Raw genomic sequence first — 23167 nt, 5'->3', positions numbered from 1 at the left:
GCTTATTACCAACTGGAGGGTAACTAAACTGTTCAACCACAAGTAACTGACTCATGGGTGTTGGGGTGGGAAATGGGGAAGGTGTACTTTTTGAATATGCAGTCCTTAAAACACCAGCTGTTCAGTTTGGGACTTTGAAAGTTGGTTGGCTATGAATTTCAGGAAAGATGTTTTCAGTTTTGGAAAGCTAAATTTCACAGACTTCCCAAAGAAAACAAGTTATGCGGACTGTTTTTTCTTAATTTCAACATATGAATTTGTAAAATACAAAACACATGTTTTCCCCACATCTTCATTACCTCTGGTGACCAAAACTCTTTCAGAGGATGGTGTGTCTCACTTCAGGAAAGACATCTAGCTGAGTGGATTTATCACAGCAGAATATATTAAGTCCAGACTTCTAGGAAGGAGATATTAAAAATAAGCAGAGATCAAAAATAAGATCAAAACTACACTTAAGTTTCTGAAGACTGAAGTAGAGCAGATCTTCATCATGTTAGGCCAAGTAGCTCATGCACATAATTTCAACTACTTTAGAGACAGATATTGAAAGGATCATGGTTCAAGGCCATGCTGGGGGAGAAAGATAGTAAGACCTCCATTTCAACAAAATAATAATTAGTTAGACATGTGCTAATGTACATCTATAAGCACCGATGTGAGGGTGTCATGGGTAGGAGGGAAAAAACCACAAGACCTCATCCAAATAACTAAAAGGTATGGGACCCTGGCTTCAGTGGTAATGTCCCTGTGTAGCAAGGCCCTGAGTTCAACCTGCAAGACAGCCCCCAAATCTCCATTGACTAAAAAGCTTGGAACACATTGTAATACTCCAGTATTACCATATATTCAGCCTTCATCGAGAGAAGCAGACTAAAGGCACCAGTCATATCAAGAAGCTTACAGAAGCAGGAATGACCCAGCCTATGAAGCATCTCTCCTTGCTTCTCCCCTTCTGGATGTAATGAATTCTGTCTTTACCATCATGAGATTCCTTTTCCCTGAGGAAGCTAACATTGTCATTTACTTATAGACAGAACTACCTTTACTTTCCTCCCCATTCTGAGAGTCCACAAGTGGACTCAGAAGTTCACCCCTCATTTCTACTCTTGTTGTTTGTTACTTTTACCATGGATTTTCCATTTGTTACTTAAATGTTTTTACATGTTTAACCCGGGTCTCTCCAACCACACTGTGGGTTTCCTGAGGATCAATATTCTGGTTGTTTGGTGTGCCTTTTCATGAGGCCTCATTTCACCTGTTACAAAGAACATGCTATGTGGGTATGTATTGATTGATGCATCAATAGATTTATCCTCCTGCCCCCACCCCATTATTATCAAACTAGGCACCAAATACTTTCAACAGATACTGAAAGGAGAGAAACTAGAATTATACAGTATTTTTATCACATTTTGTCACCAATTCTAAGCCCTAACTTACTTCCCCCACTCTTTAAGCTAATATTATTTAAACTTCACAAGTTAATCGGATTGTGGGATAATGAGAGCTTATGCTATTGATTACCTTTGAAGTCTTGATCTTCGTCATGCTCAGGAGTTTGACATGACGGATGCAAAATCCACTTTCACTAGAGAGTGTTCTCCATATACAAGCCCACTTAGTGGGATCAGTTAATAAGGAGATAATTAAGTACAGACATAAGTCTTAAGCTTTTCTTTCTCTGAAACAAAATACATATAAACAAGGAAATAATAGGAAAGTAGAACAGGAGAGGAATCTAATAATCACTTCCCTCAGGATGTTGAGAAGAACTCATTACAAAAGCAAGAGAAATCCTCCAAAGTAACCAGTCTGTCTTCTTTATGGAGAATAACAGAGGGTAAATTCAATATGAGTTCATTGGCTGAAGGGGGCCACTTTGAGCATGACTAAGGGAATGTAGGTAATCTATACTATAATGTAGGTCCTAGAAGAGAACCCAACAGCCAAAAAGGGAGAACTGGTATTTTTGTGGTGATGAGATGGAGACCCCAAGAATCCCTGTCTTTACCTCTGACTTTAGAGATTATCCAGTCCCACTTACTATCTCCAAATATTCCTATTAAAATAAGTTTGGTATGTTGGACAACGCCAAAGGATTTGTTCTTTTGTAGAAAAGTATAAAACATATTGCAATCAAAATGTAGCACTTCACCCAGGAATGAATCATGAAATAGAAAAGATGGGTTTACTTCTCCATCATTTGCGATTTTCAATTAAAATTGCTCATTGTAACATATTGTCTCCTTCCCAAATGTCAGTATGACCAAAGTCAAATGACATATTGTGACTTTTCCCAAATATCTGTGTATCCTAAGCACACAGTGTCAAGAAGACAGATCCAATGACTTGATTTATGTTGCCTCCTGGCAGACAATGTCTGCAAGGCATGCGTCTAAATGGACTGTGCTCAGGCAGTTACCTTAGTCATCAATTCTTGGGGAATTAATGAGGACTGTTCATCCCAATAATAGAAACCAAGGTCAGGGCCTCTTCTTTGCTCTATAATTCCATTAGCATTGCACAGAAAGCACTGGGTCATAAGCTCTGGAGACCTTATCACTGACTAAATGGAACTGTGTCTTGTTCCCAGATAGAATCCACTGTGAGCACACACCCCTCACCAAAGCTTTGCTGGACATCCACATTGAATGTACTTACATATGTAGGGGAGATGCTGGTAAAAAAAAAAAAAAAAAAACTGAGGCTGCCATCAGCTGCCAAGAGTTGCAATTACTGTTTTGATTAAAGTCCATGTCAATAGAAAACAGTTGTAATGAAACTATGGCAGGTACCTCCAGTTACTGAACATATACATTTTTTTTTCTGTTGGTTGTGGGGCTTGAACTCTGAATCTGGGCACTGTCCCTCTGCTCTTCAGCTCAAGATGATTGCTCTACCACTTGAGCCACAACACCCTTCTGGTTTCCTGGTGGTTACTTGGAGATAAGAGTATCACAGAGTTTCCTGCCCATTCTGGCTTTGAACTGTGATCCTCAGATCTCAGCCTCCTGAGTAGCTACAATTACAGGTGTGAGGTACTGGCACCCGGCTCAAACATATACTTTTTTTTTTAATTGTGAAAATACTGTACAGAGGGGTTACAATTACATGGGCAAGATAATGCGTACATTTTACATTTCTTATCAAGCATTGTTGCTTCCTTCTTTGTTTCCCCTTCCCATCCCTTCCCATCTCCCACTCACCCTCCCCCCACCCGTGCAGCCAAAGTTGTAGTTTACCTTTCAATATAATGACTTGTACATCTCATTGTTGCAATGGGTCCACCTGGATCCCTATTTAAACGATTTGTTTTTGCCCTTCCCTTCTACAAATTAGACCAGGAATTGCATGAACATGAGGAAGCTAATCAAAGATTAACACAGGAATTTCGAGAGCGGGATGAGAATAGACAAAGATCAATAGAGGCATTCATGGAATCCATAAACAGACAGCTGAAAGAATTCAGGGAGACCACAAAGGGAATGCTGAATGGAGCCCAACAGAAGGAATGGGAGTCCAAGGAAACTATAACCAATCAACTAAGTGATTTAAGAATAAACACCGAACACCAAATTAAGGAAGAAGTTCATACAAGATCTAAAACAAAGCTCCAACAAAGAATTTGAAGCCATCAAAGCAGACCAATTAGAAGGAAAAGAAATAAAAAACAAAGTAGAAAGTCTTCACAGTAGGTTAGACCATGCAGAAGATCGAATCTTGGGGATTGAAGACAGCCTAGATTTTATAGAGAGAACATACAACTATCCAAGACAAATCCAAGAAATAGATTTATTCAACATTTGGAAGACACCATCAGAAGGCCTAATCTGAGGATAATGGGTGTAGAAAAGCACCTAGAGACAGAAGTTAATGGTCTAGGAAATTTGTTTAACAGGATCCTAGCAAAGAACTTCCCAAACATGCAAAAAGATAGGCCTATTCAGATACAAGAAGCTTTTAGAACTCCAAATAGACCAGACCAGAATAGGACATCCCACTGTCACATTATAATCCACACAGGATCAATTCAGATATATACTTCTAAATTGTATGCTAAATTGTATGTTCATCCATATTTTACGCAAGCCACCCAGTAGGTCCATGTGGTTACTTTTGAATATTTTTGTTTGGTTTTGGTCTTTTATTTTGGTTTCCATTATAATTACTGAAAGAATAAACAAATTAAAATGGCCTTGAAACTAGCAAATCCCATTTACAGTGAAGCTTGCATCTTAAAATTTCAAGAGTACTTTTTGAACAGTCTCACCAGTCAGACCTTTCCCCCTCAAAATTCAAATTTCTTCCAGCCTTTCATATATTAAAAGAAAAAGAAGAAAAATAAAAAGTAAATTTAAAAGAAGAAGAAAATTGGGACTGGGAAGGTGGCTTAGTGTCTAACATGCATGAAGCTCTGGGTTCTAATCCTCAGTACCACATAAAAGAACTAATTAAAAGAGAAAAAATTATTTAAACAAAAAAGAAGAAAAAGAAAATTATCCCAGTGTTTGAAACTATGGGCAAGGGTTTGGATACTGGGTTTGACACATGTTTTTCTTAGCAGTGAATTAAGAAGTGTGATTATTATATTTTCATAGCTAAAGTGTCTAATACAGTGTCTGGAAATTAACAAATACAAGTATTATTACTTAGCATACAAAATTGTGTGTGTGTGTGTGTGTGTTTGTATTTCAAAATATCTGGGATTTTATGCCCGGTACATTCCAGAAGACCCATGGTAAGTAGAAAAGGAGCAGAGGCATGAATAAATCATGACAGCAAACCATCCAAACACCATTTGTCTCTGTTTTGAAATATATTTTTGAATTTCATTTCAAATGTCAGTTTCTAATACCCAAAGAAATTACTTCAAGCAAAGAAATGGTGTTAGGATGTGAAGTTCGAACTAAACAGGATCTGAAGAATATCCAATTTTCCTCTGCTCTCTCCTCTCCCCGCACTTCACCTGTCAGAAGACAGCTGCATCAAAGAACCCACTTCAAGCCCAGTTCCTAGCTTCTGCCCTTCTCTGGATCAGAACCACTCCTGAACTGCTTGTGCTTGCTGGCTTAGAGGCAAGCTGGAGTCCCAAATAAAAGCAGCAGGTGTGCACAAATTGAGGAATAGGTTAGAGGTCAGAGACAGTGAAGTCGAGAGAGGCAGTATAGAATGCTCACCAAGAGAAAGAGATCTGTCATCTGCTATCACAGTTACTGGGGTTTTAAGTCATGTTTGCCTTATGTGATGCTGAGCAAATTACTAGCTAATATATATATATATATATATATACACCATCTGTGTACCACAATAATAATATCAGGTACCTTGTATAATTTGTTAAAAATTATATTATACTTATACTTAAAAATAAATATAATTATGTGTATATAAACATATGTGTATATAATTATATTTATATACTATATATAAATATGCATTATAGATTTATATCTCTAATATATATGATATATTTATATTATACATATGGCATATAAATCACTTATCACAGTGCTTGTTTCCAAAAAGTACTCATAAGAGATAGCAGAAATTACTAATAACTTTCAAAAAATTAAAATTATTAGCAATTTCATTAAATAAGGAAATAGATAATCAAATGATCTAAACTTTTGATTTTCCTTTTTTTTGGGGGGAAGGGGGTTCAGTCGTGGTACTTGAACTCTGGGTGTTGTCCCTAAGCTCCTCAGCTCGAGGCAAGTCCTCTACCATTTGAGCCACAATGCTACTTCCTTGATTTTCCTTTGAATAATAAATTCTTACTTCATGGTCAAGTGTTAGAGTTTCATGCTTGTAATCTTAACTACTCAGGAGACTGAGATCTGAGGATCAAGGTTTGAAGCCAACTCTGGCTGGAAAGTCCATGAGACTCTTATCTCTAGTTAACTGCCCCAAAGCCAGAAGTGGAGCTGGAGTAGTAGAGTTCTGGCCTTTAGTAAAAAAGCAGAGACAGTGTGCAGGCCCTGAGTCCAAAAACTCCAGGACCGGAAAAAAAAAATCTTACTTAAAAACTGATGATTTTCCACAAAAACCTGTAATATATTTTGTTGGAAATAACTGAAAACTAGACCCTTCACCTCATCCAGCATCTAATCCCTAAACACCTCTATCTTTTAAACAAGGTGTTTTCCTGTGTGATACTTAGGAGATAATGTGTGCTCTCTGTCATCATAAAGGAAGTGTTCCTTCTGTTTCAAATTATTACAATATTGTTCCGCATGAAAAACAACCAAGCATACACATATCCGTTGTGATATAAGAGATACTTAGAAGAGAATATCAATAAACAGAACGACCGTGGGTGCTTACAGATCAGTTCTTCTGTACTATGCACTGTTGTAGTGATTATGCTCATGCCATGATTTTTTTTTAATTGTATTTTATTTTATTTGAGAACATACTGTACAGAGGGGCTACAATTACATGGGCAGGATAATGCATACATTTCTTACCAAGCATTGCAGCCTCCTCCTTTGTTTACCCTTCATTTCCCTTCCCCGCCTCCCCCCTCCCCCCACCCAATTTTACCCCCCTCCCCCCACCCAATTATACCCCCCTCCCCCCCCCACACCGACATTGTAAAGCTGGTTTTGACATGACATTTTGTACTTCTCATTGTTGCAACAGGTCCACCTGAATCCTTAAACGACTTGTTTGTCCCCATCTCCTCCACATGTTATACTGACATCAAATATAGTGAAAGCGGGGGTTACACTGTGGGGGAGGGACATACAAAGCAACAAAGAAATAATCTTATAAATGGCTCATGCCATGATTGTGTATGATAGTTCATTTAATATTACTATCCCAATTTTACTGTTGAAAACCAAACTTAGAGAAATTAGATAACTTTCCCAAGATAACAAGATGGGGAATAGTATACACATTGTAGACAAGGGAAACAAATCATTCGTGGACCATTAAGACACTTTGGAACACAAACAGGAGCAAAAGCAGTAGAGAAACTTCACCGTATGCTTGAAAACTTAACACTTTGCGTACCTACATTATTTTTTAAAGACACTTATTGTTCGTACTCTATTTCTACCCGAGAAACATACCATGCTAATACTCTAAGATGATCATTAGTATGCTCTATGTAAGGCATTCTAAATTAAACCCATTAGTGCTTGTGGTAAATAAAAATGAGTTTGAGTTTCCGACAGAATGAGCTTCACTTCAGGGAACCAGGCTTGGCCAATATTTTCATATGTTATCTATAACCTTTCACAATAGAAGAGTGAACAAAGTACTGGTTCATTAACTTGCTAATTGTCCTTCCTTATCATGGTGATTAGCTGGTGTTCTGCCTTCACTGACTTCAATGAGTAGACATCCTTGGAGCATATAGAAGGGTGGATAGTGTCCCTGTCCATTGCTGAAGATGAAATCAATATTCAATTCCATTCAGTAAGCAGAGTCACTGACAGCTGATTTCCTGTCTGGGGCTGTCTTCAATAGAGAATCGAAAGACAACAGTTTTCCACATCATAAACTCCTGAAAGGAACTCCTAAGGACACCAATTACTTTTGATATCCAACCCCATTCAACCATTTACACTGAATGCAAGTCAATCTACTAGGAAAATCTCCATTCTCTTGCATCTGACCCTTCCTATGCATACACAAATGTATCATGTCCCAGCAGTTCTGAAGCCTTTCTTTATCTTTATTAACTTATGGGTTGCACAGCATCTCACAATCAAAGGAGGATCATTGTTCAACTGGTAGCATTTTTTTATTTCTTTCTCATACCACTTAAAAGTATGTCTTTATAGATTTGTGTGTGTGGCCTCAAATTCTCCAGGCCACATAGTAACATAAAACAGAAAGAGCCAGTTAAAATTTAAAACTAAATAGCAGATAGTAAGGATTTGGATATAACTTCTTTACCAGGTGGCTACTACCCGAGTTAATACACATTTCTTTCTCTATTTTCTCCCTCAGAAAAACAGAAGGGATAGAAATCAACTGCTGGTATTCCTGGTATCTTTCTGAATCTGTATTATTATCTGTAGAATACCAGCTCTTTAGTGGTATCTCTGTGTGTCTCACTCACTGAAATGTATTGGATGCTCCCGGGGAGCTTGTTAGAAACCCATGGTCCTCAGCTCTTTCCCAGATATTGGGATTCACATGGTCCTTGGCCAGTAAGATTTGGATTCAGAGGCTTAGGTAGCTGTCTTGTTGTTGTCTTTGTGTGTCGTGTGTCTGTGTGTGTGCGTGTACATGCACATGTGCATGTGCACTTACATGCGTACATACACATGTGCACCAGTCCTTGAACTCAAGACCTAGGCACTGTCCCTGAGCTGTTACTCAAGACTAGCTGTCTGTCACTTGCACCACAGCTCCACTTCCAGCTGTTTGGTGGTTAACTGAAGAGTCTCACAATTCTTCTGCCCAGGCTGACTTTGAACAGTAATCCTCAGATCCCAGCCTCCTGAGCAGCTAAGAGTACAGGTGTAAACCACCAGCACTCAGCCATAACTGTCATTTTAAACCAGGTGTAATTAGGATGCACACAAAGTTTGAGAACATCTGGTCTATGTGTTTAGAATTGGCCTGTCACTGCAAAGGACTTGAACTATAAACTCTGGTCTCATTAGTATGCACAGGACTACATTTACTAGAAATGATCATGATTACAAAAGGCAAATACACTGACAAAAGAAGGAATTCTGACATTGTACTGTTTCTTTGGGTTTGAGACTGAAAGATAGAGCATGTATTGATGATGTCCCTCATACTTATTTCTGTTGGGGTCTTCTTAGCTGTGCCCCATAAAATTGGACGCATCATTGATGGGAGTCCTGCAGATCGCTGTGCAAAACTGAAAGTGGGAGACCGGATCTTAGCAGTGAACGGCCAGTCCATCATCAACATGCCTCACGCTGACATCGTGAAGCTCATCAAGGATGCAGGCCTTAGTGTCACCCTTCGCATCATTCCTCAGGAGGGTGAGTACCGCAGGGCAGCCTTGCCGAGGGAGTCAGGACATGGGCATGCTCGCTGGGGTCTCCTCAGCCTGCTTCCAGGGTCCTGGAGTCCTCTCAGCTGCTGTCAGAGATTGACCATAATTTCCACTTTTGCACAAACTCACATTCAGTTGCATCCCACATTCTGTTTCCTCACCACCAATTTCATCCAGAAATCAAGGTCTGTGGAGTTACAGGCTAAATAGTGTGAATCCTAAGATAGGGGCTTTTCTGATCCTTCGGTAGAGGAAGACCCTCAGTGTCATTTTTTTTAATGATGTTCATTAACCCAGAGTTCTATAGACAGAAAAGATAGAGTTGCAAGCCTGAACAATGAAAAGAAAAAAAAACACCTTATTTATCTCTGGAGGATTCTTCAAAGTCAGATTGATTTTGAAAAGCTTCAAGAAGTTTTGTGGTGTACGGAAATGTGGCGTCTGATAGGAATTTGAAATTCCCACTCAGCCTTTGAATTTCTCTGTACAAGGTCTCCCCCCTGAGGTTGCAGAGTGGTAAAGATCACAGCTCACAATCATGCCTTTAAGGGGCCTACAGTTCTGAATTGGCAATCCAGCATGTGTCTATCACTTCCACACCCAGTGGGTTCATTACTAGTTTGTAGCTGCTGGTTTGTTAATGTCTTCCAAGAGTTCCATCACTGGAGCTCACTGGTGAATGAACCATCATGTCCCACATAGAGGCTGATAGGCCTATTTGCTACCCCCTGTTTTACTCGGTACTCCTCCTCATTCCATTTTAGGATTATCGATGTTCAGACACTAAATGGCTACACAGACGCTTGACTTTAAATGTAAGATGGTATTCTCAACCAGGGTGAAGTGGGCTCCCTGGGGGACATTTGGCAATCTCTACAGACAATTTTAACTGTCATGACGGGAGTAGGGATGTGACTGTCATCTAGTGGAGAGAGGCCAGAGATGTCACTAATCATTCTAAACTGCACAAGACAGCCCTTCACAGCAAAGAATTTTCTGGTCCCAAATGTTAAGAATGTCAAGGGTGAGAAATGCTGATAAAAATGGAGAAGAAATTAACATATGTGGGCTATGAAAGAAGAAAGGGGTGTGGAATAGAATGCTAATAGATCCTTCCCCTTTTGTCACCCAACCAGAGAAAAAGAAGACAAAGACCATTTCTCAAAAACCTGTCATCTACAGACATAAACATATAAAATACCCAATGGAAATAAGCCGTATGCACAGTTGATCACTAAAACTCCGATGTGCTTCTCCGTCTTCCTGATGTGAAATGTGTTTGTTCGTCCTATGGAGATGATTTCAGTGGGAAATTTTCTGTTATTCGGGATAAAAAATAAAGCAGCTTTCTGGCAGGAAAGAATAGTTTTAGAAATCTTCCTGAGCTCAGTGTTGCCCTTCTTTCCAAAGAATTGTGGTACAGATACAGAAGTTATTAGATGATAAGACTGGTAGGTGACTAAAGCAGAGATTATAAAAAGCACTTATGCCATTTAAGATTACCTCTTTGTAACCTACTATGACTTATTGAGCCAGGTATAGTGGTCCATGACTCCAATGCCAGCACTTAAAGGAAGGTTGAGACAAGAGGATCTTGAGTTTGAAGGTACCTTAAGCTACAGAGCCCTTTTCATAGAGTTGAAGAGTATGACTAAAACATTTTCTGTCCGCAAAAAAATGTTGGGATGTGTCCTAGAGGTTATGTCTTTTCCTTTTTTCTTAGTTTTTACTGGCGTTTTGTTGTTTGAATTTGGGTGGGTTGTTTGGAGGTTAGGTTTGTCTGGGTAATCTTTTCTTCTGACAAGGTAACAAGGTAACCTCGTCTGATACAGTTGGTTATAAGTAATGAAAGAACACTCATTGCAGGAGTGGGTTGAACCCTGCTAAGTTTAATCTACTGAAACTGAAGTGATCCAAGTCTTGAACTCATCTGAAGAGGCAGAGTGTCTACCTCTGATCACCACTTGCCCGGGATCAAATGCCAACCTAACCACATCTGCTGCTTTGGTTCCTCATCAGAGCTCAACAGCCCAGCTTCGGCACCCAGCTCAGAGAAGCAGAGTCCCCTGGCCCAGCAGCACAGCCCCTTGGCCCAGCAGAGCCCTCTGGCCCAGCCAAGCCCAGCCACTCCAAACAGCCCTGTCACCCAACCCGCACCGCCTCAGCCACTTCAGCTGCAAGGACATGAAAATAGGTAAAGTTTTCTCTAATTCTGAGAGATAAGGGAAGGTGGGCAAATGTTTGGCGACAGTTCTGGCTATAGGCAGGGAGAGAGATTTTCATATAGTAGAATATACTGTCATTTTATGTAATTTTGAGATGTATATGTATATGTGTATGTGTGTGTGTGTGAGAGAGAGAGAGAGCTTTTATTAGGAAATACAGCTAGATTGTGTTCTTCACAATAAGAGAAATTGTCCTAGAGAACAAAAATGAGAAAGTGAAGATAGGTAGGGTTACTAGATGAAGAGCACACTCAGGAGAGTCCAACTGAAGAATACTTACAAAGGCCTAACTAGAGGGACCATTGCAAGTGTGAATAAAATAAAGCAGTAAGGTCATAAACAAAGGTCAAGGTCATGGTGATTGAAAGAGGATGAGGGACGGGACATGGTTTGAGATGAAGCAAGTGAGGGCAGCAGGCCCACTGTAAAGGTCCTTATAAGTATGCTAAAGGGTCTGATCTTTATCCTACTGTGGTAGAAATCTGTAGGGTTTTAAGATGACAGCTGAAATCATTGCATATTGCTTTTTTAAAATAAGTTTTTATTGTAAAAATACTATACAGAGAGGTTACAGTTACATGAGCAAGGTATTGAGTACATTTCCTATCAAGCATTGTTGCCTCCTCCTTTATTTTTCCCCTACCATCCCTTCCCTCCTCACCTCCACAACTACACTCCCCCCCATCCCACCGCCCCCACCTAAATGGTAAAGTTTGTTTTTTACCATAGTGTCTTGTACATCTCATTGTTACAATGGGTCAACCTGTATCCCTATTTAAACATTTTGTTTTTTCCCTTCCCCTCCCTAAATTAGAGAAGTGTATATACAAGATGCCTGGCACCAACATCAAATGCAGTGAAAATGAGGGTTAAACTATGGGGGAGGAACATACAAAGCAACAAAAAAATCACATGATATATTATAAATTTGTTAGAAACAATAGCAAGAAAGATAAAACCACTTGTATCCCTATCTTGGTGTTCATTTCACTTAACATCATCTTATCTTGTCATAATATACATAGCCTTTGACCTTTTCTGCATGTCCCAGACATAGACTAGTTATTGCAGCGTAGAAGAAGGAAATATGCAAGGATTCCTTAGCATTCTTGTGTACTTACACTTTTAGGTTGCATGGTAACCGTACATCCTCCTACCCACAATCTGACTTCCATTCCACACATACAAGCATATGAACTAATATGAACAAGTCACTTTAAATCTCTAGAAAAGGGAGTGTCAAACAAAAATGGCACTGCTTCTTATTGTGAGTGGTGTGTAACAGACAGCCTGGGTTGAGTTGAATGATTAAAGAAAAAGAAAAGGTGTCACCATGTAATTTACCAGAAGCACATACACCATGTGGTTACACAGATCTGCTCACCAGCCTTACCCAGGATTCCATGGGTCTCTGAACAGATGCTTCCCATGTCCAGTCTCCCATGTTGATAAGATTGGAAGGAGATTGTTTTTTATTCCCAGATCTCGATGGGTTCCTTATTCGCGTTGTTGCAAAACTTTTCCCTGTAGCCCATGTAAGATTTCTGTAAAGTCTGTTCTACTGTAATATTTCCCATGTGCTATCATGGAAAGCAAATGTCATTTGCTATAAGCTACTTACCTTTCTAATATATTGTAGAGATGAGAAAAGCCCCAAACAGCAAATGATGCAGAGGTAAGAACTTGACAAATGACAAAGAAGACCATAGAAAATGAAGACCTGGGCACTTTAGTAATTAGCTCCTAGATGTGTTTGCTTTCACTATTTGCTATCTCAATAGATTGCTCTAACTTTCCCCAGGATCCAACTTAGACTCAAGAGGAAAGACTTAATCCTAGCAGTCCTTGGCTTTGCCATTCTAGATTAGTCTTTCCACCATAGTCTTCTCTTTCCAGGGTTGGACACACTGGATGTGGGACTTGCTTCTAGTCTTTGGTGGGTAATCCCATCCTTAGATGACTAGTCTTATCTTTCCTCAGTGTGCTCTTCGGCTAGTCTATCCTTATTCATCCACCACTGCCCACTGTTCCTCCAGGAAAGGTTGGATGGAATGAAGGATGGAGTCTGAGTCTCATGGTTCTATGGGCTGCACAGTGGAGTAAGGCACTCTGACTACTAGCTCAAAATGGAGGCACTTTAGCCCCCATCACAGTAGCAGTACACATTGGAAAGCTGCTTTTCCTGACTACAAAATCAAATACTTCTTAACTCTGGGTTTAACCTGATCCAAATGTGTATAAATTATCATTGTATTTGCCTATAGTGCTCATCTTATTTTTCATCAATAATATTAACACCTGGTCAATGCTACTTCAGTCCTTAGACCTTTTTAACAGGTCTGCATTTGGGCTTCATTCGGGTTTAAGTCTTTGAAGGTTAGTGGTGGCTCAAATATATAAAATAAAGAGATTCTTTTTTCCACAGATATCATAAATGTTTTCATAATTGCATTGAAAGATGTCAAGGTGCTGAGGAAAATTCTTTGCCTTTTTCTAGATTGAGCTAGAGATGGCTCTATTTCGGCCCATATAACAAGTGTTTTTTGTACAAGGGGACCCACCTACATGTTGGAATGAGCCAATTCCCATGTTAGAGCAAGAACAATTTGCCCACAGATTTCTATTTTGGGAATTAGAATAAGTCATATTTTATCCTATCTTATTTACTCCTAGAGTAAATTCCCATGGCTCCCTGCACAACTGTTTCTATTTCTATGTCTATTTCCCTCTCCCCTGACATTTTTGTGTGTACGTTCACAAAATGCGAATGAACTTTAAAATGAAAAGGTATGAAATACTATTCACAGAATAGTATTTGTTGAAAACAAACAAGAGTCACATTGGAGCATATTCCCAAATGAAATATAATAGTAAAATTCATCTTCTCTAATGAGGGCAATCATTATTTGACTGCAATTTAAAATAGCAAAGTCAATAGAAGAACATTAGAAATGTTATTTTTCTCACAGACCTTGTAGCCTAGATGTTTGAGGTAGGAAAAATCTCCTTAAGGTCCCAGAAGATGCAGAATTTTACCTGGACTGCATTAATTCTGGATCTTTTTTCATACTATAAAAATTTACTAGGATTTACCACTAACAAGTTTTATTACTTCTAAGTCTGCTGATAGAACTAATAGCTACAAAGATCTAATTTTTTGTCCTTTCATTAACAAAAGACCTTTATAAATCCTGTTTTCTTTTTCTCAAATAAGCCTTCATTTTCCTTAAATTTTTTCAAATACTCAGAGCAACCTAAATTTTTCCTTAATCAGTGAACTACTCTCTTAAAAGTTAGAAATCCTCATTAAAACATACTGTGTTTTCCTTGTTAATGAGTGCTCAGTTCCGCTGGAAATCCTGGCATGTGACTCTGGTGTAGCATGAAGTATTTGGTGGGCTGGATGACAGCTGTCACAAGTTTCTACTGTCCTATTTCTAATCACTTGTGTAATCTTTGGGGAGAGTCTTCATTTCACCCTTTTTTCCTTTACCTTGTGACACATCTGGTTGGAAACGAAGCACATAATGGATATTTCATACCAATACCACACAGATCATAAAAAATAAAGTACCTGGGCTATAAGTTAAAACAGCATGACATCAAAACCACCAAGCAAGCCATTTCTAGAAAGGAACCAGCACACATGGACAGATGCCAACAGTTCGCTTCCTTTTGTTTCATGCATGCATTTACATAGTTAAACATCTTGTTCAAAGCATATTTTAAATAATTCTCTTCTCAGCATGTACACTCTCAGTAGGTGAGTGGACTGCTGAGGAAGAAAGCCAAGCTTGAATTATGCAACTCACAAAAGAAATGAGTCCCCTCTGCAAGGTTAAGTAACAAATGGTACCTGCTCGCAGGATTGGTTGAAACAACTCCATTACCAACTCCCTTCTAAGAACCCCAAAGAAACACATCCATACTCCAGCACTTCCTGTTTGTCCTCACCAAATATTGGATTATCCTAATGGTAATTGTTCAAGGTAGTCATATTTTTCAAATATGCAATACTAATAAGTATCCGTGAGACTAAAAGCCAATAAAGAAATTATCTGGTCTTCAAGGTAAAATGATATTTATTCGATCTTCTCAAAGCCCTAAATATACAAGCAGACTCCTAGAAGCAGTGGCTACCACAAGTTTTGATGGCTGGGCTGGGCTCATGCAATCATTCTCATCTCCTAACAATTCTGGGATAGCGAAGCAAATCCCCTTTCAATTTATTAGTTACAGGTCAGAAGTAAAAGCAAGGCAAGATGTGAAACCAGACATCCGACAGCCTCCGTTCACAGACTACAGGCAGCCTCCACTGGACTACAGGCAACCCCCAGGCGGGGACTACCAGCAGCCCCCACCATTGGACTACAGGCAACCTCCTCTGCTGGACTACAGGCAACACTCCCCTGACACCAGGCAGTACCCTCTGTCAGACTACAGGCAGCCGCAGGTACCTCAGCTGTAGACAATGGCAGCTCCACCAAGACTTCCCAACGGCCAAGGAATGAAATAGGAAGGGACAGAGGGAAAACACCCTTCTGGGATAGTGAGCCAAATCCCTGTTCCCTGTTCTGAAGTTATTACAGTAACACCTGCATCCCCAAATGCATTGGAGAAATAAATCCATTTCAGAACAAAGCAGGACGATCCATCCATCCACCAATCCATCAGTAGTGTGTGGGTAGTAACCTGCTGATATGAATGAGTATGCTACTTTCTGAGGTTTTTTAAGCTAGTATCTGAATTCTCAGAATTCAGCTACTGCATTCACATTTGCCAGAAACGGAGGTATTTTAGGTCCATAATGATTTACTAAATCCTATTCTGTGGCAAAGGCTGAGCTTCTTTGAGAAGGGTCAGGCCAGGCTGGGCTTTATTGTCTAAACTATAACTTCTGCAACTACCACCAGGTTCCTGTATATACAATCAAGCGTGCAGCTGTTGTAACTATTTGTTGATGTTAAATGTACCCCATGAGAACTTCCTTAGCCTCTCTGGGCTGCTAGTTCCTAAAAAGATGCCAGGCTAAGGATTCAACATTTGTGAAGGGTGTCTAGACCAGAGCTGAGTACCTAGTAAATATTCACTACCTGGCAAGCCATATAATAAGATTAAAAAATAAGTTCAACTTCACTTTCAGATAGTGTTATGTTCTCTTAGGAATTGAAGATCACCTTTACTCTAGAAGAGTTTAACAACAATGAAGGTCAGAAAATCTGGAATTGACATTTAGGAAAAGAGAAACTGATTTTGTGCAATCTAATTTGATATTCAGTATTCTATGCAATGGAGAGATAGAAACAGACCCCATTAAATTTCACTTTATGTAACTCTATAATTAACACACACACACACACACACACACACACACACACACACACACACACAAAACTGACCTATTTATGGTGTTCACAGTAGTAAGGAAAATCAAATGATGTCATTTGGGCTTATATGTACTAATTCCATGTATTAAGTAAGCCACGGAAGATCAGCATGAAGTATATAGTGATACTATTAATGACCACATTTAACTGCTCTGATCTGCTCAAACCTTTGAAACAGTTCCTTGTATTTTCATTATTTGTGAGTTCAGATTGCTTCTTACAACACCGTGTCACTTGGAACATTAACTAGAAGAGGGACAGAGAATAGAGAAAATGACCATAGAAGCTTCTCCAACACTAATCAGTTGTTTATTCCATTTTTCTGAAACCCAAAGGATTTTGATTACTTCACTGTGGACATGGAGAAAGGAGCCAAAGGATTTGGATTCAGCATCCGTGGAGGAAGAGAATACAAAATGGATTTGTATGTGTTGAGATTGGCAGAGGATGGACCAGCAATAAGGAATGGAAGGATGAGGGTAAGAGTAGTGTCTTTATAAAGCTCCTTAATTGTGAATGAAAAACCCACTGTGGTTTCAAAAAGGCGCTAAATGTGTTCTATCAAGCAAGCAGACTTGAATCCTGCTTTATCTTTCTCCATTTCATGATACTTTTTCTCAAAGATTTTACCACTCTGAGAATTATGATGCTTTTCATTTTTTGTTTACAACCTTCTAACTGATGAGCCTCAAAAGATTGTTACTTTGTCTAAAGAGCAAAAAAGAAAATGAGCAGAGGAAGGAAATGCAAGAAATAACTCAAAATGGTAGCACTGCTCCATAATCTTTCTATGATTAAGTGATGCCATTTTCATTTAAGTTGAATCTTCTGGAATTTGTCTTTTATTTTACATTATTCCTCTGTGTTTATTAATCAAATGGTCTTGTGTTTCTTTAGAAATATTCTCTTGGTATTGACTTGTCTTTTGGCTTTGATTTGCACAGATAGACACAGTAAAGGAAGGGGAATTGTCAGTTGTCCATAAAAATAATACTGAGATATTTCCCAACTAGAATGCAAATTGAGGGTTGATTTTAGTAGAATAATTGCTTTGAGGCAAGTGATTGATGAGATGACTGATTCTTCACCAAAGATACAAGATACAAGACTAGACAATGTGAACATTTAGAACACAGAACATTAGGCAATCTCTTTCTCTCCCTCTCCTTCTCCTCCTTTTCTTTCTCTGTCTCTGTCTCTCTCTCCCCATAAGTACATAATAAAAACCAGTTGTTATTGTAAATAAAATTTAGAATTCATTTTTGCCCTCCATGCTCTTAAAATTAATAAGGAATAGCTCTGGCTTTGATTTTGGAACTTGAGACACTCAGCAATTAATTGTTACTGAGTAAGATATAGAGATAGAGATAGAGATACACACACACACACACACACACACACACACACACACGTGTGAGTGCCCACGCATTCATATATTTGTGCCAATATTGCAGCTTGAATTCAGGGCCTACATGCTGTCCCTTAAGATTTTTTTCTTTTTGTTGAAGGTTGGTGCTCTACCACTTGAGCCACAGCTCTGCTTCCAGCATTTTGCAGATCAATTGGAGATAAGAATCTCATGGGCGGGCTGGGAAGGTGGCTCAGTGGTAGAGCGCTTGCCTTGCATGCTCGAGCACCACATAAGCAAAAAAAGAAAAAAGCCGGAAGTGGTGCTGTGGCTCAAGTGGTAGAGCGCTCGCCTTGAGCTGAAGAGCTGAGGGACAGCGCCCAGGCCCAGAGTTCAGGCCCCACGACCGGACCCCCAGATGGCTTCTAACCTCAAACCTCAATCCTTAGATCTCAACCGCCTGAGTAGCTAGGATAACAGGCATGAACAACCAGCACCCAGAATAAAACAGGCTATATTTTAAGAAGTCCTTGATGTGAATGATGCAAGCTGCAGCTGGAGAATTTCTGTTAGAGGGAGCTGTAGCCACTCCAGTCTGATGAAGATGTGATACATGTGGTTCAGGCTCTGTTAGTCTTCTCAAGACCTTTATCTGAAGAAGTTTCCATTCAGTTCCAATTATGTACCTCATGTCCTTAAATCCAGGTAAACACAGAGTTAGAACTTTCTAAGCATGTGCTCGGTTTTTATGAAAGATGCTTCTCCATCTAGCAGGTGATAAAGATGTGTCCTCTGCCTAGATGGTATTTTTACATCTAGTCAGGGATTATTAAAATAGGTAATGTTTAATCATTTTCATTACAATCTTCTGAAGCAATCTATTGCTTATATGTACAAGCTATTGAAAAGAAATTATTATGGCCATTTTTCGATAATATGGGTTAGTTTACCTTGCTTTACAATAATAGATTTCATTTACTTCTCAAAGAAAATGAGCTATATTGGAGGCCAGAATCAGATATAACTGGTTGATCTTTTTATCTCTGTTTATTAAGCCTGGGAACTTAGCAAAGAGAAATAAGGTGTTTTCTGCTATTTATGGGTCATGGTTGATATTCCAGCGTGTGAGGGTGTCTGTCACTCCTGGATTCATATGGCAGAACTTAACTGGGGCATCAGACTCCATGTCAGAGGAACAAGCCATTTCACAGTAGATGTTTGACAATGTTTGTATTATCTACGGTCAGAAGTAGACAGTACTCTGGATCTATAGAGTTAACGCTCGATAATTGTACTTGATCACAACACATGAGCAATTTGGATCTTATTTTATGCTTTTGTACATATTTGATCATTTAAAGCTAATCCTTTCTATCTTCATTAATGCTTATCAATTATGAATTAATCATTCATAGATATATTTAAATCAGTTCGGCAAGGACTAGAATGGATCAGTATTTGTATGACATGGGTTTATTACCTTAAATGGATGTGTAAGTTGTATAATATCTAGGTTATTAATTTGGAAAATATACAATAAAATTAGTTGGGTAACCAGTTATCATTTTATTGTTCCATCTAATACTTTTGGTATGCAGATACATATAAAACTTAAATGTCTGTGCAGGTAAGACTTTGCAAGGCAACTGTCAACTACAATAATATTATGATTGGCAAATTTCTAGAACTCCTGAGAGTCTGAGATATTCATGATATTCCTAGATATTCATGAGCTATCCCCAAAAATTAGCTCAAAAAGTAAAAAGGGGAAATTGGCACTAAGCTTTTCCTGGCCTTTGAAATATCAGACACAATTCTCCTTGTTAATGTTTTCCTCACCTTCAATCCCAGTGCATTATTTCCTTTATGCCAAACTAAACAAGCAGACATTTCATGACCAAACACATTTAAGGGATACTGCCTATTTTTCTACTTTTTCCCCTGATTAGGAACAGAATTAGAAAGCCAGGAAATGATCAGATACCAGGCTGTCTAAGATTAAATTCAGTACAGGAAAATCAGAATTACAACCAAAAAACTTGAATGACTCTGAAAAATCATTTCATATAACAATGAATACATTACCATGCCCTGTGGTTAGGAATAGAAACAATGCTACTTTGATCACTTTGCTTATGCATCTAATTTTAGCCTCTGAACCCGAGATTTTCCTGTGTGTTTTATGTTAGTATGGCTGTAGGAAAACAGTAGTACAGAGAAAGAGTACAGGAATTCAGCAAGGCCCAGGTACAGTGAATGTGAGGAGATAGCCAACAGGGAAGAAAGGATATTATTCTCCCTCAAGGATTCTGAGAGTATGTGGTAGAGATCATGTTTAACACTTGTTCTTAGGTCTCCAAGTGGTAGCCAATAAAAGTAAGAATGAACTTTCTACCCAGAGGCGTTTTCATGGAATACATGAAGGCTGAGAATACACATATCCCCAAAGCCAGTCCCTACTGGTTGATTTTACTCTAGGCTTTCTGAGAACCTAAAGCAGTGAGAATTATTTTCAGATATTTTTAGCCAATTAGATGATTTGCCTTTCAAACTGATTAGTAAATATACCTACAAAATGGTTGTTTTTCCCTCCCAAGAGCATTGTGTATTTGCTCAATTTTTCATCTGAATCAAAGCCTTTCTACTTGATAGAAAATGTCAGATCAGCCAAGTAACCTAAGATACACAGTACAAAGGTTCTCACAAAATTTGAGAATATACTTATAGTATACCATGATCAGAAAGTTGTGAAAAACTCACTAATGACTCTTTTGAAAAAAAGAGTTACAAACCAAAGGCCAAATACAGTTTGGGGTATGATGAACTCCTTTTTAAATCAATTAAATGCTTATTTAATATTCTAAGAACACACTTGAAAGTAATTAAGCAAATAATTTTTCACAACAAATCCCATTATTTTGTACAACTATTATATACCAAAAAGAGAAAAGTATTAATAATGGTGATCTATATGATCTATTAAAGAAGAAACATCATTTCACTTTATGAGCCTTAGTTTCCAATAAAATAGAAAAATTACATCACCTTATAGAGTTGTTGGAAGATTTTGAAAAATAGACCAGCAGGCAATATTGATTTTTTTATTAAAACAAAAAAAATTAAGTATTGGTTTGTGGGAGGAAAAACAGTTCGATATTAAGATAAAGAACCTGATATGGTGATGGACACCTATAAGCCCAGTACTTGGGGGGATAAAATAAGAAGGTTATGAGTTCAAAGTCAGCATGGGCTACATAGTGAGACCCATTCCAAAAGGCAAATGAGCAAAATAAATTAGTAATGGAATCGAATTTGAGTAGAATAGTGCAGCTAGAATAAACCAAGAAAACTACATGCATCCTACTTACAGTAAATAATTTATCAAAGCACAAATGAGAACGAATTTTGATTTTAATTACTGGAAAGCTTTCAGTACCAATTAGGACTGATGTGTTAAAAGTTGAACAAACAAAACAAAACAATTTGCAAAGGAAGAAATAAACGGAAATGGGAAATAGAAACATAATTGTCATGTCTGGTTGCCTTTCTTCAGCACTCAAGAAGGCTAATACCATTTTTTTAAAAAAACAGAAATGACATTCAGATTTAAAACTATAACAAATTATTAGAAAATATTTCTTGGGATATGGATCTAGCTCAGTGGCAGAGTGCTTGCCTAGCATGCACAGGCCCTGAGTTTGATATCCAGCCAGCAATCTGTTGGTAAACTATTCTGATGAGCTGACAGGAATAAAATTTTCATAATTATGAATAAATCACATGTATGAAGTTGTTAGAAATACTTTCTCACTAGAAATCAAAACTAAATAGAAAAACAGGCAAAGAATAATAAATATACAAAATAACTACCAGAAAACTCAATGAATCAGGGAGGGTACGAAATTTAGACACAGAATTATGTATTTTTATGGCTTCAATTTTTCTTACCATGTATTAATTGTACAATATGAATTTAATTGTGATGTGTGTGTGTGTGTGTGTGTGTGTGTGTGTGTGTGTGTGTGTGTGTACACATGCACGTGTGCCAGTACTGGGGCTTGAACTCAGGGCCTAGGCACTGTCCCTTAGCTCTTTTACTCAAAGCTGGTGCTCTACCACATAAGCAGCAGCTCACTTCCAAGTTTTTGGTGGTAATTGGAGATAGGTCTTACAGACTTTCCTGCTTCAGACCTCCGTGCTCAGAGCTCAGCCTTTGAATAGCAAAGAGTACAGATGTAAGATACTGGCATCTGGCTCATTATGACATTACATTTCATATGTGTATACAGTATACTGTGATCATCTTCACTACCTTTGCTCTCTTTGATCCTCTCCTCCCACTTTTGCTGTTTCCCTCTGTCTCCCCATGTAGTCTCTGCTTCTAGTTTCGTGTCTTTAAAAATATAAAGCTAGAGTCCACATATGAGAGAAAACATGCACTTTGTCTTTTTGAGTCTGGTTTATTTCATTTCACATTGATGATCCACAGTTCCATCTATTTTTCTGTAAATAACATGATTTCATTCTTTAGAGATAAATATTTGTCTCCAAATGTAAGACATTCAAATAAAAGATATAGTAGCTTTAAGAACTTAAAGAAGCTGAAAAGAGACAGATTTACTCTTGAAAAAGGTGAAATAGAGCTGGGGCTTTGCTGATGGTATATGGTGCATGTTTAGAATCTACAAGCTCCTAAATTTTATCCCCAGTTAACTAAATAAATAATAAGTAAAGTTGTCTCTTGGTTCCATGTAAGTGTAAATATTCCCCATCTCTATACAATATATTTTCAATGACAAAAGCAAACATTTATGACTTCATATCACTCTACAGCATTATAATACTAGCATATGCCTGCTTAGCATTATTTTATTGCAGTTTTAAAGTATTTGCCTCCTTTTTCAAACTCCTATCACACAAATATCAGCCTGCAGTGATTTTTGGAATGACCTAACACATTGCATGAACAATGGGGAAAATTGCTTCTTGCCCATGTTTTTGTTGCTACTGTTAGAAGATTTCATCATCTTTTGAACTTGTCACTTTTCCTTCTACTGTTTAGACACATTTATCTTATAACTAATTAGATCAATATTAGATTTTTAACATCCTAGCCACCCTGGACTTGGATGCAAGTCTACCTATGGTCTCATCTAGAAGGATTTATTCTTTATTCTAATTTCTTTGTTGTGTTTCTTTTCCTCTTCTGTGTATA

General features: G+C 38.3%; 1 protein-coding gene across 4 annotated transcripts in view; it reads left to right on the top strand.

Annotated features, from left to right (window-relative positions):
* Magi2 (membrane associated guanylate kinase, WW and PDZ domain containing 2) overlaps positions 1–23167 on the top strand; it is a 1319799-nt gene that overhangs the window by 1206605 nt on the left and 90027 nt on the right. For all 4 annotated transcript variants that reach the window (XM_069996345.1, XM_069996344.1, XM_069996347.1 and 1 more), the window contains 4 exons: positions 8793–8978; positions 11012–11186; positions 15451–15670; positions 16940–17083. In XM_069996345.1, the coding sequence (XP_069852446.1) occupies positions 8793–8978; positions 11012–11186; positions 15451–15670; positions 16940–17083 (725 nt within the window). The remainder of the gene's footprint in view (positions 1–8792; positions 8979–11011; positions 11187–15450; positions 15671–16939; positions 17084–23167) is intronic.

Source organism: Dipodomys merriami, unplaced genomic scaffold, assembly GCF_024711535.1.
Source record: "Dipodomys merriami isolate MVZ:Mamm:240054 unplaced genomic scaffold, mDipMer1.0.p SCAF_5, whole genome shotgun sequence".
Taxonomy (NCBI): Eukaryota; Metazoa; Chordata; class Mammalia; order Rodentia; family Heteromyidae; genus Dipodomys; species Dipodomys merriami.
The sequence above is the reverse complement of the archived record's forward strand: the minus strand, read 5'-3'. Positions and strand labels throughout refer to the sequence as shown.